General features: G+C 48.6%; 1 protein-coding gene across 6 annotated transcripts in view; it reads left to right on the top strand.

Moving 5' to 3' along the window:
* Positions 1–14,665, top strand: part of NRG2 (neuregulin 2) — a 151,544-nt gene extending 136,879 nt beyond the window's left edge. For 3 of the 6 annotated variants that reach the window (XM_061354020.1, XM_061354017.1, XM_061354022.1), the window contains 6 exons: positions 3,125–3,148; positions 7,362–7,464; positions 8,359–8,482; positions 9,971–10,098; positions 12,487–12,711; positions 13,701–14,665. In XM_061354020.1, the coding sequence (XP_061210004.1) occupies positions 3,125–3,148; positions 7,362–7,464; positions 8,359–8,482; positions 9,971–10,098; positions 12,487–12,711; positions 13,701–14,358 (1,262 nt within the window). In that variant the 3' untranslated portion in view covers positions 14,359–14,665. The remainder of the gene's footprint in view (positions 1–3,124; positions 3,149–7,361; positions 7,465–8,358; positions 8,483–9,970; positions 10,099–12,486; positions 12,712–13,700) is intronic. The other 3 variants (XM_061354021.1, XM_061354019.1, XM_061354018.1) reach the window with 1 other exon arrangement.
* The last annotated feature ends 3,981 nt before the right edge of the window (positions 14,666–18,646 follow it).

Genomic DNA, 18,646 nt, shown 5'->3' with positions numbered 1-18,646 from the left:
GATTCTCACATCAGTTCAGGGTGCTCAGCCCTCGCTCCTTGCCATGACCAGGGAGCATGTGTGGAGTTCAGGCAGAGGTTGATGATGCGAGAAGAATAGTACACCCATATCCTCAGCCTAGTGCTGCCTCACTGTAGTTTATTTGTGTGCTAGCCTCTGAATTTATTGCTTCCAATGGAGCTTGTTTGTGAAAGTTGGAGAGTACTCTGCACTCTGCTAGTGCTCCTGGCATGTGTCAGTTTGTCTCTACAGATAGGATTAATCCATTTAAGTTTAGTTATCCCAAAGGTTCCTTCTGCCATGAGACTTGGATGTAATATACCTCCACATTGCGACTACCTCTGTTGGTGTGCAGTGAATCACTGCCTGGAGGAGCTGGAGGGCTTACCTAGATCTTATGCTTCCTTCTGTATCCTTAAAGGTCACAGCGTGGACTGTTGCTCAAAGGTTTCTAGGCATCCCCAGCAGCCAAACAGACTGCCAGTCTTACTGGGAGGGTGAGTAAAATGCAGGTTGACCAAACTGTTGCAGGACACAATGGAGGTGCTACACGTCGTGCTGAGCATCTTCTCCACATAGGAGCAAATATAAACCAAAGCTTTTAAAGATGTATTGCTTTTCCTGATCAACCTCTTAAAAAGCAAAGAAGACTTTTTTCTAACATGGTAGTCAGAAATATCTCCAGACCAAAATAAAACTGTTGTCTCTAGGAGAACTTTCGATTTCTCAAACATGTTTGCTACCAAGCAGTATACTGTTGATACAAAATAGGCACACTCTATGTGGTAAGCCATCTTTGTGAAGCTGATACCCTTCTGCTGGTCGCAGAATGATTACCCTTTGAAGCAATATTTTACCAGATCTGGGGTCATCTCATTAGCCTCTTGGTTGTAAATTATTGACTGGTTTTGAACAGACTCTTTAGAGAAGAGAAAAAGCCTCCAGATGCCAGTGTGCTCTTGAAGTGTCTCCTACTTCACCGTCCCAGCACAGAAGGCAATACCTGCCCATGCTGGGAGGAACTCCTGAGAAGGGGAAAGGGAGAGTGACTCCCTATTCAGTGTGTTCAGTTATGAGTAATAGAGAAGCAATGTCCATAGCTTGAAATGATAATAGCTGTGGACATCAGATGCAGAAGCTTAGGCTGGGGTAAGAATTCCTCTATCTGTAAAGCTACTGTTTTCTTTCCTACTCAGGGAAACTGTAGCTAAGATCCAATGAGCCAACTGTCTGTATCTGCTCCATGGGGCTGGGGAGCCAAAAGAAACTGCAGCTGTAATGTGAGAGTGACAGTGGGAAGGTGAAAGTCCCTCAGGTTTTCCCCACCACCTCTGTTTGCATTGGCATTTCTGAGTTTGCAAAGAAAACTATGGAAGTGTTTTGAATTGCATCCATTTGTAGCTGCAGAAGTTGCAGTAAATCCTGGAACAGGGAGGAAATATGGCAGTATAAGCAGTGTGCAGCTTAAAGTGGATCAATAGTGTAGCCATACTGATGAAATTTAATGTATCTTTACATGCATTTATCATAGGGTCAGGTGAAACTGTGTATATGTAATGGCAGCATGCCTTGGGAGTAGGTCAAGGCTAGATGTGACAATAAAGAGGTTTAGACTGGGTGTATTCTGTCCAGTTCTCTGCTGCCCACCACACTGTGTCCATGTGACTGCAGCTTGTACAAAGTGACTGTGAAACGCACGGTAGAGTTTGCCGTTCCTTTTGCACAATTGTGAGATGTGAAGCAGAGAGCATCCAGGTTTTGTGGCCTTGAAATTACACAAAATTTTAACAAAACCCAACCCCAACCAACTTCCAAACCCTCCAAACCCCCCAAGCATCAGCATTGATCTGAAAAGAAGAACCTGCTTTAGAAAATGTGTTTGTGTGTTCCATAACTATTAGTGTTGATTTCCCCCTGCCTAAATTTTGAACAGCATTGCAAAAGAAAGCCAGTATTTCTGTGCAGCAAAAAAAAAAAAAACAAACGCAGTTCCTATGGAAAATATAGTAAATAAATCTGGACATCTCCAAGCTGCAAATAATCTTGTATGTATGGTGATTGGAAGCTGCAATGGTAAGTACAGAGAACCTTCATGTTTGCGTAAGAAAAACTATCTTTTCTTGAGGCCTGTACCAGGACAATTAGTAAAATGTAGGATACCTGTTTTGGATGACTGTATGTTGATTCATTATGTAAACTACTTTGCTTAGCACTGTCTCTGCAAGACAAACTGCAATCGTGTAATGAATATTAGTCTGAAAGCAGATGCTCCTGTCTGTGCTTTTTTCAGCCTGTTTGTTGTTTCCAAAACAATGCAGAACCACAGCAGAAGTGAAATGTGGAAGATCACAGACGTGAGGGAAACTTCCAGTGCAATTTGCACTTTTAGATCTGCAAGGGATTCGTTGCCTGCGCCAGGCGATGAGTCACTTGCAGCATCAGTGGTTCAGCTGCAGAACTGTACCATCAAGAACAGTGCTCACACAGCTGACAGGCCATCAGGTGATTCACAGGCACTGCTGCCAGATGATGCTGTGCATCCGAGACCAGACTTGAGGTGATGGGCAGCAGAAATGTGCTGGCAGGTCTCAGGGCCTGTACAAGTGCCCACACATCTGTCTGCCCAGCGCCCTGCTTTAATGCACAGCTCCCAGGCAGAGATGGGCATGTGAAACCACTCAGGGTTTATTTTGCCTGTAGAAAGTGAGTGAATGATTTGTACCAGGTTCATGCAGTCGCTGTGTGTTTTGACCTGTCAGGAGTTGTTTCAGAACAAGTGTACCTTTTTTTTTTCTTTCAGTTTTTTCCCCCCCTGCCTAAACTGTGAATTCCATATCAGGTACTAACAAACATGGCTCATCTCAGAAGAACATAATTAACTAAAAGAATTCATAATTAACTTCCACTGCAATTTGTTTGGGTCTTCCTTTACATTAGATATAAGCTCTGGTGGGGATTTGAAATGCTCTGAAGCATACACTGTCTTTCGTGTAACTGCTGCTGAGCCTACAGAAAAGCTAACCTGCTCTAACTGCACAGTGTGTGTGTTTGTATATTAGAGTTCTCTGACAGACCTGTTTTTCTTTTTCTCTTTCTCTTCCTTGTCTTCTTTCTGCATTGGCAGAGCATCTTGGATTTGAATTAAAGGGTATGGACCAACCATTCATTTATTAATCAGAAGCCATTAAAAGCTGCCCACATTATATTTATGGCTTTAATGGGATGATTAAAAAATCAGCTGTTCTGTTCTCTTCCCTGGCACCACGAGAGATGTTTGGTTTGAAAAAAAAAACCAACAAACCAACCAAAACCAAACACAAAACCTAAATGTAAACCTATAAAAATACACGTGTATCTTTAGCAGCACTCTTTTCTTTGTTTCAAGCAGCAGGCTGGTGCATGTGCCATGACTGGGGTGTTATAATGGCCATACGTCTCCCCGTTCAACATGCTTTTGTGTATTTAACTGAAGAGTTGGAGTCTGTGACCATCCCAGAGGTTGCCAGCAGGCACCACTTGGGAACGGGCAGGCATTCCAGGACGGAGGGTTTTAGAACAAGGTTTTTATAGAAATTACCACCCTGGATGCACTAACCTCCACTGGATCCTATGAGGATCAGAATGAGCTTTGCTGTTCCTTCTCCCAAAGGTTAGTGGCTTATTTTGGTTCTTGGCCAGGAGAAAATTATTCCACGAAGGATGACATGAGATGTGTTAGTGCAGAAAACAGTGAGCTCAGGGAGGTCAGCAGTCTCCCATGGGAGTGGAGGGTGTCATTCTGAGCATCATGGTGGCAAGCTGAAGTTTGGAAAATCACTGCAATGTTTTAAAGGCTTTGAAAAATATCCCCTTTGGGCAATTACCTGCTCCTGCCCAAGTGCTCATAATCATATTATTTTTCTTCCATTCTCCTCAGTCTGTTTTTAGAAATACATCAAGAATTTCTTGAGTAAGCACTTGGGAAATCAGATTATTGAGGGTAGGTTTCCCTTGAGTATAAAAGCCAATCGTGGAGGCTGGTCAGATGAGAGCAAAGAGATTTATCTTTAACTTAAAAACACTGACCTGGCAGTGCCAGCCAAAGGCATCTTCACGTGAAGATGCTACAATTCCATTTATGGGGGCACCAGTCTTTCACTTCTGGATCCTAAACTGTCTTTTCTTATCCCCGGGGTAGAAAGACATGTACTAGCTGAATGAAGCTAGAGAAACTTGTCTCCTCTGGTTGTTTTGTGCCTGATCCACCCGGGTGGGGTGGATCCACCAGGATGGGTTTATATCCCGTATCAGCTCTTCCCTGCTGCAGAAAACATTCATTTTGTAGTCGGGTGTTTCAGAGAAAGCGGTGCTGCTAATGCCAATACACTGAAATTAGCTTAAAAATGGAGGATTTTTGACATCCCTTTTTTGTTGACCTCTTGTCCTTTTCCTCATCCATTCTCAATGTCATCACAGAACCGCACACATCCTGTTCCCAGCCTGCAGTTGTCTCTTCTCTGTCATTCGTCTGTCACTCTCATGCGTTGCTGTGACACCCATGGCTGGACTGTGATTCTGTCGGCATTATGTGGCACCACATGGTTTGTTCATAGTGTTTGCTGCTTAGAGTGATGCTGCTGCTGCTGCTGAAGGTGTGGTGTTTGTAGAGAGTAGAGGCACAAATGGACAAGTTCTGCTCCAGGACCTTGTAGTGCGCATTCTCCTATTTTCTTCCTGCCATTGTTGAGACGGTTTTGTGCAACAGGAAGGTACTGTGTTATGGAGCTTTATCAGCTTTAATGAGATGTGAGGAACCAAGCTAAATTACTATCAGCAGGTCATTTAACTCATAGCTTTGCAAGCACAGCCTCACACGTCACTGCTTCACATAGCAGAGCTGTCAGCTTAAGACAGAGAGGCTAAATCTGCAGTTCTGATGAACTGAAACATTCCCCCTGCAATTGAGGTGAAGGTTTGGAACAGTCAGACATGCCAGAGCCAGATGACATGATCATCACAACAGCGGCTGGGATTTGAGCCTCGGGCAAAAGATTGTGTTATTTAGCTAATAGCTTTGCTTTTTGCTTTTTCTCCCTCCTCCGTGATTCAAAGGGAACGATTTATGCTTGGAACAGAAGTCTTTGTAGCAAAAAACATAGCTGGTGAAGGACACTGCGTTTGGAAAAATTGGCTTGATGGATGAGTCCATGGTGGAAACTGACCTGCTCCGGCTTTATTTTTTTGTAAAAGTAGCTTTTGCTGGGTAGTACCAAAATTCTCACCCGGTGCCATCTGTAACCAGGATATGAACCTGGCTGGTTTTCCCTGAAACTCCTGGCTGAAGGAAAGATCTAGAATCCAGGTCCCAGAGATGTGCAAGAGCGACAAAACTTGTCTGCCATGGTTGCAGATGCCTGGAATAGGGCATCCGTGTAATGGGAACATGTCAGTGAGGGAGGTGTCTCACCTCAGAGTGAGCTCTTTCCCCATGCCAGCTCCACGTGGTTCCTTGTAGTAAAGCACAAGGAGTATGTCAGCCAGCACCCAACTGCTCCTCTACGAGCAGGTCCCAGGCCATACATGGGTTGGCTCTGAGGGATGCAGCTAGCTGGTGAAGCTGACAGAGCAGCAACTTCCAGGCCACAGGAGACCCATGATCTGTTGTTCCTGGTCCACACCCTCCTGAGTGTGGGAGAGGCTCAGCTGCCTGTAGTGAATGGTGGCACGTTGCCTTCCTGGAGACCCACCAGCAGCACCCTGAGTGCCTCATGAAGCCAGAGGCCAGTGCTCAAACAAAATGGATGGAAATGTGTTGCTTTATACTGAGATTTTGCAGCACAGGTATGAAGAAAGTTCTACTGATTATGTTTTACATCTCCATGCCAGGGCTGTCATTCTCAGCTCTTGTTTAGCAAATCTTTCTTCATTCTTTTTTTAAAAGTTAGAAAGAGATAAACATTTTTCCTAGCACTTTTTTTTTTTAGTTTTCCAAAAATGCCTTTTCTTTCCCAAAACAAAAGGGTGAAACTTGTCTAAATATCCAGTTATCTGGAATGCTTCATTGCTTGCCCCATGCTTTTTTGCTGAAGTCCAGGGTTTCTGACACCAGACCTGTTTCTCTTCTGGTTTTGTATTTCATTGTCTGGGGCTATCATATAGTCCATTCAAGGTTATTTAGTGTGGCATGGTGAGCACAGCAGCCATGGCATGAGTTTTGTTGCCTGATCTATACGAAAAAATATTTCCATGAATATTAAAGAAGGCACAAATCCCATTAACACATAACTATGCAGGCATCAGGACACCTCTCACAGATATTGAACTAAAATGCTCATGGCAAGTGTGCACAGAATCCTCCTCTCAGTCCTCCAGCCGCGGAGCCGAATTGCTTCTGCTGATCTCTGTGGAGATTGCTGGATGTTGCCGTGAAGAGCATCTGCTCTGGTGTAGCCACAGAGGAAGAGGTGCCCTTGCCATGTGATTGCTGCCTAGGTGTAGTTACCCAGCAAGCGGCATCCGAGTGTTCCCTTGAAGCCTTGATTAATGTGAACAATTACCTCACTTCAGCATGGTTTGGATTTTGAAGCAAGTGACTGACTTTCCTGGTTTGAAAGGTGGTCCGTGACAAATGGTGGTATTTGAGAGAAGCAGCAGGATGCTGCTTGAATTCTGTGCGTGCATCTCAGTTATCTGGTGCAATGAAATTAATAATTTCCATAACTGTAACCAGTTACTGCATTTTAATTGCTCCACTCCCTTTTCTTTGTCTTACACACTATCACTTTTCCATCCTCATTCTGCTTTTGGACTCTTTTAGGATGTCCTCTTCAGCACCTACATGCTTTGGAGCCTGTTTCTTGGTGGTTTGTAGCCACACCGCAGAGCTCCAGGGCATGCAGCTGCTGCAAGGAAAAGGCATTCTAAGTCAGAGCAGAGAGCCTGTGATGGGAGAGAGCATCACAGGGCATGGGTGTCTGTGGTGAGTGGGGGTTGCCTGGGGACTTCTTTGTAGGCTACTGGGTTACTGAGAAGGGGGATCTGCTGGAAGGGAGAGGAGAGTAGTGGGGCTGTTTGAGACTAGTCACTGAGTCATGATGTGGGCAAGGAAAGCAAGCAGCGTGTTTGAGCACACAAGGGGTGAGAGAAAGAGGGCAAAGGTACAGAGGGGCAAAAGCAGTGAAGGTCTCCTGCGGGGTGAGCAAGGTTGGGCCAGCTGGTCTCAGGTTTGGGGCAGCTATTGGAGACAGGCAGTGGATTGGCAGGAGGTCTGACCGAGCCCTGTTCTCCATCTCACCCACATGCAGTGCTGGTTCCTGTGCAGCCAGTCGCATCCCTGGTGCTGGAGCCCATTTGTCATTGTGGTTTCTTCTCTCCATTTGCAGAAGCAGAAGAGCTCTACCAGAAGAGAGTTTTAACCATCACGGGAATCTGCGTTGCCTTGCTTGTGGTGGGCATCGTCTGTGTGGTAGCTTACTGTAAAACCAAGTGAGTATGGGTGGTTAGCAGACAGCACTGGCTAGAGTGGCTGTGATCATGCTTTGTGCCTTCATGCTCTTCACCCAAATGCTACTTTAAGGAGATGCTGTGCTGTGGTGTTCCCAGGAAGGTCTCATGAAGGAGAACAGTGAAGACCCCTAGCAGGCTGTGCCTGAGCAGGATGCTTTCCTGGGACCATCTGCTTATCCCCTGAATCAGCATCATTTCCTCCAGCCAGGTGATGCTCTGTTACTGGGAAAAGCTGGTCCTCACGGCAGCAGCTCATCTCCTGACAGCAGAAGCACACTGGGCTGTTGTGCAGGAGCTGTGGGCTCAGCTATGTACATTTCAGGGACTTTCAGAGTTATCTTGATGGAACAAGATGCTTGGGGACCTCTTTTATGGCCTGGCTTTCCCTGCCTGGGCAGCACATTTTTCCCTACTTCACTTGCACCTCACCTCAGTCCAGGGTGACCCTGGGGCATGAGGGGTCTTGCAGGGTGGATGCCCTGCAATAGTAGGCTTTACCACTTTGTGCTTAATGAAGGACAGGTCGAGTGCCTTGCCACCAAGGCCAAGCCAGGACCTGCTTCCCACTTTCCACCTCCCTGCTTTTCTCCTCTGCTCCCAGCACCTTGGTACCCCTGGCTCCACTGCATTGTGCTGAGCCTTGTCTTGCAAGAGGAGACCTTGGACCCAGCTTCCCAAATTGCCCATGATAAGAAATGTTCATATGTTATAGCATTGTTGAATGCATTGTTTCCTCCTGTTTGCAGCTTTCACAATCACCATTGAAACAAGCATGTCTGATACTTGCCTTCTCTATCTTGCATATCCCAGGTGTCTCTGGGGCAGAGAGCCCCGTAAGTCTTCCTTATGGATTTTTTCCTTTCTGTTTTAAAGGAAACAAAGAAAACAAATGCATAATCATTTACGTCAGAACATGTGCCCTGCCCATCAGAACAGGAGCCTTGCGAACGGGCCAAGCCATCCACGTTTGGATCCCGAGGAAATCCAAATGGCCGATGTAAGACCTTTTGTCTCCGTCTTGATGCATGTTACTGAGTTCCTGTTTTCTGCCAGGGATTTGATGTGGATGTGTGTGCTTACACACCCGTGGGCATGTATGTGAGGAGTGAAACACTAACAAACTTGAATCAAAAGACTAGATTCTGCATAGAAACATTTCCAAAAATGATATCTGAAGTGAAAAGTGATTTTACTTTGAATCACAGGATGAAAATAGGGCACTTGGAACAGACTTATTTTGATTAATAAAATGTGATCCTGTTTTTTTGAGAGAGATGTTCCTGATGATGCCTGTTTATTGAGCTATTGCGGCTGCACCCCCAGAGCATGAGCAGCACTTTGAGGGAGGGGATTCTCCCCCTCTGCTGCACTCTGGGAGACCCCCCCTGCAGTCTGATCCAACTCTGGGGCAGCAGCACAAGACGGACCTGGAGCTGTTCGAGAGAGTCCAGAGGAGGCCATGGAGATGCTGTGAGGACTGGAGCAGCTCTGCTCTGGAGCCAGGCTGAGAGAGCTGGGCTGGGTCAGCCTGGAGAAGAGAAGGCTCCTGAAGGGGAGACCTTAGAGCAGCTCCAGTGCCTAAAGGGGCTGCAGGAAACCTGAAGAGGGGCTTGGGACAAGGGCCTGTAGGGACAGGCCAAGGGGAATGGCTTGAACCTGCCAGAGGGGAGACTGAGATGAGCTCTCAGGCAGAAGCTCTTCCCTGTGAGGGTGCTGAGGCGCTGGCACAGGGTGCCCAGAGAAGCTGTGGCTGCCCCATCCCTGGCAGTGTTCAAGGCCAGGTTGGACACAGGGGCTTGGAACAAGCTGCTCTAGTGGAAGGGGTCCCTGCCTGTGGCAGGGGTTGGAACTGGATGAGCTTTAAGGTCCTTTCCAACCCAAACCAGGCTGGGATTCTGTGATTTGATGATCAGATGACTACAGTGGCTCAGTTACAAGCTTTGCTGGGTCACCCTTTGGGTGCTAAAATTTAGCTTAGTTGAATCCCAGCCATGAAGGAAGAGGGAAAGGGAATTTCTAAGAGCCACATCCCTCTGAACCGAAGTGCTGACTCCCACAGAGATCTCAGTGTACCTGTCAAAAGGAGTGCTTGTTGGTGGATGGAGCAGTGCCTCAGCAAAAATATTTGGCTGACACCTGGCATTTCTGTGGGACTTGAATGTCTCACTGATCTCATGTGGTTGTCTTTTTGTTGGTCCTCTGTCGGGTGCATAACCTCTTTGAGCAGAGATGTTTTTCTGTTCAATAGCTGCATGTGGTACCGCTGTCCTCTGGGGAGCCCCTTGGCTCTTCTTACCCTCCTGCAGTCCTCATGACACTGTGTGAAGTGCAGGGGCAGAGCTCCAGTCTCCTTGTCTTTCAGTGGTGTGCAAAGCTATTGGGTTCACTCAGTCCTCATCTGATTTCACCAGAAATAATTAAGCCAGCCAAATTTGGCTGTGGCAGCATGGCCGAGCTGATGTGTGTGGTTCTTCATGTTTTACAGTATATCTCTAAGAATGTTTCTGCCACTGAGCATGTGATCCGAAGGGAAACAGAGACAACCTTTTCAGGAAGTCACTCCTGCTCTCCATCTCATCACTGCTCCACAGCCACTCCAACGTCCAGCCAGAGGTGATGTATACTGTTTTCCCCTGAACCTTCTTCCCCTCTTTGCTTTAGGATGCTATGAGATTCAAAGCCAGGAGCAGCTTTTTCTTTCACCTCCCTTTCCTGTTTTCACTTGCTGCTTGGCACTATGCTGGCATGCAGGCCATGGTGACACTGCTGGTCTTCGCTGGCACAGCTACTTAGTGAGAGGTGTGGAAAGGTGTGATCCTTGACCTGCAGTGAGGTGCCAGCAGGAGCCTGCAGCACTGACATAACTGTGAACCAGGAGGAAATGAAGTTGTGCTTTCGTGCTTTGCACAGACATGAATGGGAGGCTGCATCTAGGAAAGGTTTCGCAAGCAGGGTTTGCAGCCACACTGATAACTGCAATAATTCATTAAGCACACTCAGGTTGTTTCATGCTTGATGTATTTGGAATGTAGGACCTTGTGGAAGGCAAAGTACACGGAACATCACAAAATGTTTTGGGCAGTTCCTCCAAGTTAGGGTCTGAGTTGGGAGCCATGGTTTTTCACCAGAAAAAAACCCCACTCCTGTGCAATTTATCACAGTCCAGAAAGTTACATCACAATCACAGCCCAGAGATCACCCTAGGGAAAGTCCTGCGCTGGTTTGAATTTGGATGTTCAGGTTCTTCCTCTTACACAGCTCTCGTGCTTCTTCCAGTAAGTGACAGTGTTTCCCTAGGAGAGCACTTGCCTTTGACAAGTGAGTGGAGGTACAGGGGTGTCAGTGATGTATAGATCACCTTGCATTGACTTTTTATAAAGCAAAACATGTCCTGGCTTGTTTACTTCTTTAGCCCGATGTGTTTGTCTCTGTTTTCCAGGAAGCAATGTATCCTTTCAGCTAAAGCTCAAAGTTAGCTCCCAGCAGGTTTCTTCAGGGTTCAATCATTCATCAGGGATGAGCAAGTACTCTCAGGGTGCAACGTGTCAGATCGATTTCAGATACTGAACTTAGGTTTTCAGGTGAATTCCTCTGCAGAACCCTTTGGCTAGACCTCCAGCAAGCAGAAAGGGAGCCAAGAATGACTTGCTGGGCTGGAAATGGCTTCTTTTGTCCACAGAAATCCTATTCCTGCTGTGTTTTCCAGGGTTTTTACAATTTGTATGCTGCAGCCCAACCCTGGCTAGGTGTGTGCAAGCTTGAGCCAGTTGCACAGAGGCCTCTGTGCCTGCAGAGCTGCACCTTGCTGGCTTCCCATGCTCACTTCAAAGCCCTGGGACCCTGGGGCCACCTCCGGGAACCTCCTGAAGATGCAAAGGTGTGTCTGGAGGGCAGCATTAACCCATCACAGCTATGGGGAGGCACCTACCTTGCATAGCCTCTGGTCCTGGCTATCTGCCACCTAATCTTCCTGAGTCAAGTGCAGCAAGCAGGTGTTTCTTGAAGTCATGCCAGAGGCAAAATACTGGCATAATCAGGCTCTGGTTTACTCAATGCCTGTCTCTAATGAGGACGCTCTTTGAAGTTATAAATGATGTGGTGGTTGCAGCCAAGCATGTGCCTGGAGCCATCAATAATTAACAAGTTCTTGGGAAGTCTTAATGAGGGCTGCCGTCCTCTGCACCCCCCACCCCAAATCCTCTGCCAGCACAGCTCCATCTGCTGCGGTTTGGGAGTTCAGAGATTCTGCTGTAATAGACAACATATTTCTGCTATGGAGCATGGTCAACCTGTGGCCATAGTGCAGGTGGACCTCCAGTGTGCACATGGCCCCTTGCATCCCCAGAGAACCCTTGTGGGATGTCTTCTTTGCACCAGGACTAGGGCAGGGGGAGCTCCAAGTGCTCAGGAAGGTCTATCCAATGTATCATAGTTTTTGTTTAGCACCTTGTGTTTTGCTGCCAAAATCTTTTATAAATCAGTGGAAACCGAACATCCAGACCTACCTTTGGGATGCTTTTCTCTGCTGATGGAGAAGCAGAGTGGGGGTTTTGTTTTTAATTGGCTCCTTTCTGGTAGCATTTCTGAAGGGGCTGTCGCTTGGCTGTGCAGATGACACATCTGAAGATCCTTTGCAGACTTGCCTTGGCATGGCCAGTGCATTGCTCCACACCCAGAACACTTCACAAGCGCAAAGGAGAATTGCCCTGGCCTCCCTCCAAAGGCTGCCCCATCCTATCACCAGCTGTCAGAAGGTGGTGTGATAAATACCTGGAATGCACTGATTTGCCTTTAAGCTCTGATCATATCTTCAAGAAGTAGCAAAAGCAACTCAAAGGCAGGGTTGGGAAGTTGGGCATCCCAGGCCAGATGTATCCTAGTGAGAGAGAGAAAGGGGATGCCAATGCAGAGCGGAGTGTGAGCTGTACCTGCATGCAGCTCTTTGGAGAAGACCTTGGTGGGGATTCCTTGCTCACTGCCCATTTGGGGTTTGGTCCACAGACATGAAAGCCACACCTGGAGCTTGGAGCGGACGGAGAGTCTGACTTCAGATTCCCAGTCTGGGATAATGCTGTCCTCAGTGGGAACCAGTAAATGTAACAGCCCTGCGTGCGTGGAGGCACGGGCTCGCCGCGGGGCCACCTTCTGCATCGAGGACTCACGGAGGCCCATGACACAGTATCGTGACTCGGTGGATTCTCTGCGGGACTCACCACACAGCGAGAGGTCAGACCCCACGGCTTGGTGCTGCTCTGGCACAGCAGAGGAGAGCCATCCCTCTGTGCCAGACACAAAAATGACTGCCCGGCAGTCCTGTGGTAGCACTGGAGAAACTCCAGCTCTGGTCCTATCAAAGAAAGCCACTGCCCCAGGATGCCACTCTGGTAGTGCAGCAAGCACTGAACCCTGCCCACATGGTGACATTGTAAGTTTGGAACACAGGGGTGCAGTCAGCAACTGGTGAAGAAAACCCGGCTGAGAATACACCCTGGGCAGCTTGGTAGGCTGGCAGCTCAAGCAGGATCTGGCCCTCAGGTATATGGGGGAGACATGCGCATCCTCAGTGTAGTCCTGGATCGCTTAATGAGCAGGAGTGCTGAATAAGCAGACACCCCCATCGGCACTGCAGAGAGGAAATGAGATGTGCTCCTTAGAAAGAGGTGATGCTGAAGGAAGGGCTGTTTGAAGAGGGGCTGGGCCAGACCCAAGTTGCCACAGTGATGTTCTCACTAAAGTAGATGAAAGAAGTAGATGCCTTTTAGAGACACAAGGTTTTTGTTAAGCTAGAGGAAGAAATGCCCACGCTTTCCCCATCTGTGGCCTGAGCAGGGGGAGGGCATTTTGGGCAGCTTCCTCAGATGCAAGCCTTGCAGCTCCAGGGGGAGCAGAAAGCAGCTGTCGGGCAGATGAGTAGCAGGGAAGGCTGCTGGGAGATGGTACAGGGTTCGCAGCAACACAGGGTGGGAATTGCACACCAAGTCCCTTGGGAGAGGCAGTCCTGGGATGCACGGTGCATGGTGCTCAAGCATCCACTGAAGCCAGCAGCTCATCCTCCCTCAGCACAGCAGTGCAAGATCTCTCTGTCTGGTTCCACAGCAGATGCTGAGCTCCAGGACCATGTGTGTTGGAGCCCACATGGCTGTTCAGCAGAGCAGAGGCTCAGCTGGAGGCTTTGGTGTTGTTTGGTGTCTAAACAGATGTGTTGCTTCTCTCAGGTACGTGTCGGCACTGACCACACCAGCACGCCTGTCACCTGTCGACTTCCACTACTCAATGGCCGCACAGGTGCCCACCTTCGAGATCACGTCCCCCAACTCAGCGCACGCTGTCTCCCTGCCCCCAGCAGCCCCCATCAGCTTCCGCGTGGAGGAGCAGCAGCCCCTGCTGCGGCGGTACCAGCTCCCCTTCCAGGACACGCAGCGGTATGACAGCTACTACCAAAGGAAGACCTACCTAAACGACAGCATGGGCAGCCTGCCCTCCAGCCCCTTCCGCATCACGGAGGACGACGAGTACGAGACGACGCAGGAGTACGTCACAGCGCTAGAGCACCCAAAGAAAACAGCCAGCAGCAACAGGCGGTGGAAAAAATCCAAACTGAACGGGCACATCCCTCACAGAGCCAGAGCCGTCCGGGACTCCTTCTCCTTCAGCAGCGCCTCTTACAGTGAGTCTGACGAGGAGCTGGTGGCCGAGAGCACGCCGTTCCTAAGCACTCAGAACAATGAGGTGGTACACACAGGGTCGCCGCCGCTGCACCGGCCTGCTGACAGCCGGACTCACTACTCCTGCAGCAGGCACAGCGCGCCCGGGGAGAGCGGGCGCAGCAGCCTGGCGCACACGACGCCCAAACCCGACCCGGATCCTCTCTAGGCGCCTCCCAGACTGGTGTGCCCACAGACATGAGCTGCGCGGAGGAGGCCGAGGAGGGGAGATGAGACAAAACAAAGATAAATATTTTTATTTTATATAAAAGAAGGGGAGGGGGGGAAATTATAACAAATAAAATGTTTTATTTTCATTTTAGCAAAGTTGTCTTATAATAGCTAACGACAATGACTTTTTTATAAGGAATCTCTATTTATATGTAATGTCTTGATTTACAGCTTCCAAGAAAAAAAAAAAAAGTTGAAAAAAAAAAAAGAAAACAAACAATAAAGTTAAAAAAAAAGTGGGCCAATTTTTGACTACTTAAAAAATAGAAAAACAAAACTATCGTGGTGCCTTTTGCTGTACGCTAGTGCTGGGATTCATGCCGAGGAGTCTGTTTCAGTAGCATTTTTTAAGATCATAGATTTTTGTTTGGGAGACAACCTGTCACAAGGGAGCTCCTCCATTGGAAGAAAACAGCCTTGCCACTTTGTCCCGTACCCTGCTATTAATGATCTTATTCTTTAAGGTATTGTTTAAACACACATCAAGGACAGGAGTGGGAGCATTACCATTGTCATGTCTAATGGGGATCTGTCTTGCCCTGTAAATGCTTGTATTTTCGCTTAAATCAGAAGAAAAAGAAACCCAACAGCACCATACTGGAATGGAGAAGTGATGCTTCTTTTGCCACACAGGTAGGAAGAGAAAACGCAGTCACAGACACAGCAGCCCTGACAGAATAGCTCTCAAGTTGGGTTGGCACAGGTTTGTCAGACAAGGCAGATGCCCATATGAACATGGTGAGATAATGCCCCATCACGTAGGGTTGAGCCCAGCGCACTGCCCTGGCAGGCAGATGGCACGGTGTGGTGGTCCCGACGGAGCTGCGGTGCTGTACCAGTGCCATGCCAACTGCAGCATCCCCTTCACAGAGCGGTGTAGCTGCAGCATGGTGTTGCCATAGGGCTGCCGGGGCTGTGGTGTCCCACACACCATGGTTCAGGTGGTGCTGGGAGGACACATGGAGGTGGCCCCATGGCGCAGCATGGCCAAGGCTTGTCCTGGTTGCTGTGCCAGCGTCTGCCAGCCATGCTGTCGGGGGTTTGGTAGGAGCCAAAGCTCTCTGCTTGTCGCTCCAGTGCTGGCTGGACAGGCCCCGCGTGGGGCAGCCCCAGCAAGCGGATTCCTCTGTGCCATGCGTTGTAAGAACAGTTGTTACCGTCACATCTTGCCACCGGTGATGGACGTCGTGTTTCTAAGCTTGGAGCAGCTCTGGCCATCGGCTCTGTGGTGCAAAGAGACAGTCCTGCGTGTCCAGGCAGCAGAGCACCCCCGTGGAAGTGCCCCTCTCTCCTCAGTTCTCTGCAGCAAACCTGTTTACATTGTAGCCTGACTTTTTTCTTTTTATATTTTTACTTCTGCATGTCCTTTGCATTTCAGATACTGTAGATTGGATGCATGGTGAAGCTGTGACTGAGAAGATAATACAACAATTGACAGTGTATTATTTCATTTAACTTTTAGCAATAAAGTAACTAAACCCTCTATTCCTCACCCATGATGGGGTCAGATAGAAAACTCTGCTAATTTGTCATAAGATGATAGTCAAAGTTTGCTCTGGATTGTCTGAATGTCAGAACTCTCGACTGTTTAACACTTGAACATTTTTTATATTATAAATAAAATAAGAAATAACAAGCTGTGGGCTGCATTAATCTCAGGCACTTGGGAGAGCAAATGGGGAGCTGGTACCATACCCAGAATCACAGGCTGGTTGAGGCTGGAAGGGATTTCTGGAGGTCATCTGCTCTCATTCACCTTCCCAAACAGCTCACTCAGTTGCCCAGGACTGTGCCCAGTCAGGTTTTGAGTATCTCCAGGGATGGTGACACCACAACTTCTTTGGGAAGCCTCTGCCAGTGCTTGGTAACCCTCAAAGCAAAAAAGTGTGTTCATGTGTTCAGGCTGAATTTCCTGGTTTTTAATTGTGTGCCCATTGCCTCTGGTCTTGTTATTGGGTAGTACTGAGATGAGCCCAGCTCCTTCTTCACTGCCTCCCATCAGGTATTTATACACATGGACAGCACCGCCTCCCCGAGTCTCCTCCAGGCTGAACAGTCCCAGCTTCCTCAGCCTCTCCCCACCTCAACATCTGTAGAGACACTGAGGTGGGGGTTTTCTACCTGGTGTGGACGTTTGACTCGTGTCTGCACTGGAGACAGGTTGAGAGAGCCAGGCGTGTTCAGCCTGAAGAAGAGGAGGCTCTGGGGAGACCTTAGTGTGGGCTTTCAGTACTTTAAGGGGTCTTATAAGAAAGCAGGGACAGACCTTCTGGTAGTGCCTGTTGCAATAGGACAGGGGACAATGGTCTCAAACTAGACTCAGTGGAATAAATGTTTTGTTACAGTAAGGGTGTAGGAGCACTGGCACAGGGTGCCCAGGGAGGTGAGAGATGCACTATCCCCGTCAGTGTTCAAGGCCAGGTTAGATGGGCCTCAGAGCAGCTTGATCTAGCTGAAGATGTCCCCACAGGGGGGTTTGGACAAGATAAGCTTTAAAGGTCCCTTCCAACCCACACCATTCTCTAAGTCTACCTGGGGCTGGCACAGCAGCATCTGCATTACAAGAAGCTGCAGCTCCTGCTGGGGTGCAGCGCTGTGGGGTGTGCTCAGTGCTCAGTGTAGCTGACCCACACCAGGTGTCACCATCACGATCGGCTCTCCGACACCTTTGGAAAGGAGCTGTGGGTTTGCTCAGTGCTGTCCCATGCAGAGGGATGTTTTACCGCTCACTGGGATTTGTGATGCTTTGCATCTGCTGAGACACAGCGAGCTTTGTGCAATGGCAGCCTCGTGATTTCTTGTAGTGATTTCTTGTTCAACACGCCCCTTGATTCCCATTATGGTGTTCTATATTTGGAGGGACTTACACTACTTCAATTTTCTCTCCAATTGCCTCTAAAGGAAGCTTGTATCTCTCTCCTTTTTCCCTGACTGGTTTATTTTTAGGCCCCTCATTTTCATCCATGTGTATTCCTAGGTTTTGGCTGTAAACCCTTTACAGCAATTCTCACAGGTGGGGGCAGCCTCCTGCCAGCTCTATTCCACATGTATGATGCCTTTGCCACCCTTCCCGGGGGGGGAAGGAATTGCTTTGCGGGCACAGAGGGGGTGATGCAAGCAGGAGAGGAGCATCAGATCCTGGCTTTGGGATTGAAGAGCCTACAAAAAGTACATGTAAAGTGAATTTGGTGTCGGGTCGTGTCTGGGAGAAGGGGCCTGGCAGGAAGGTCAGGCTGCACCAGCACCAGCACTGCCTGCTGGAGGGGCTGGCACAGGTGGGGCTGTGCTAGAAAGTGCATTTGGGTACCTCAGTGAGAAAAAGATGTGGCTGCTTAATTCGTCTGAGATGCTGCTCTTCTCTCTTGGTGAAAGGCTGAATCCTTCACCTCCAAGGAGGGAAAGAGGAAGAAAGCAAGCATTTTCTTCCTGGTCACAATCTGAGGCTTCAGGTTGGTCAAACAAGGCAATTTGGCTGCTCAGCACTTCTCCACATCCATATGCATCCAGATCAGAACTTGCTCATCAGGGCAAACTGCTGGTTGTCAAAAGGTGCCAGTTTAACCCTCCTAGCTGCCTTGCCAAGGGCTGTTTAACACCATCTGCCATCCCTTTCCACATCCATTAGGTGGTGAATCTCATGCCCCTGACACCCTCTCCTGGTGCCCACAGGAGGGTTCACAAGATCCTGCTTTTCCCTGGAGCTTACTCCCAGCTGAGAATGGCTGCCTGGCACCTTCAGCATGAAGAACTGAGCTGCCCTTGGTGGTTTCAAACACACTGGAGATATCCCTGCCTGCTGGAGGGGGCCGTCAGAAAGGACGGGCTGAGGTACAAACATATTACCTGGGATTTTGGTGAGGATTTGGCTTTCCCCCAGGTTTTCGCAGTGTGAATCTGGGCACCAGATGCTTCGTGTGAGTAGCAGCATCTTAGAGTTCTTCAGTGAAAGGGATGCCTGTATAGTGCCTGACACAGCAAAGCAAATGATGCCTCAGAGAAACAGCCGTGACACTCGGTTTAGTCCTGGGTTCCTCTGGGAACAGTTCCCAGGACATCTCCAACCACCAGTGCAGATACTGGTATTTTTCTCCTCCCATAATCCTCTGTGTCGCATGGGGACAGACAGATGTGGGATGCAACAGAGGGTGGGAAGAGTTACCTGAATGTGTTCCCAAAGCAGCCCATCTGGCCACACTTGCTCCATGGGTGAGCTATCCATCAAGAGC

This window comes from Neopsephotus bourkii, unplaced genomic scaffold (genome assembly GCF_033783945.1).
Source record: "Neopsephotus bourkii isolate Nb327-2 ecotype Australia unplaced genomic scaffold, CSIRO-AGI_Nbou_v1 NB_716, whole genome shotgun sequence".
In the NCBI taxonomy this organism is placed as follows: Eukaryota; Metazoa; Chordata; class Aves; order Psittaciformes; family Psittacidae; genus Neopsephotus; species Neopsephotus bourkii.
The sequence above is the reverse complement of the archived record's forward strand: the minus strand, read 5'-3'. Positions and strand labels throughout refer to the sequence as shown.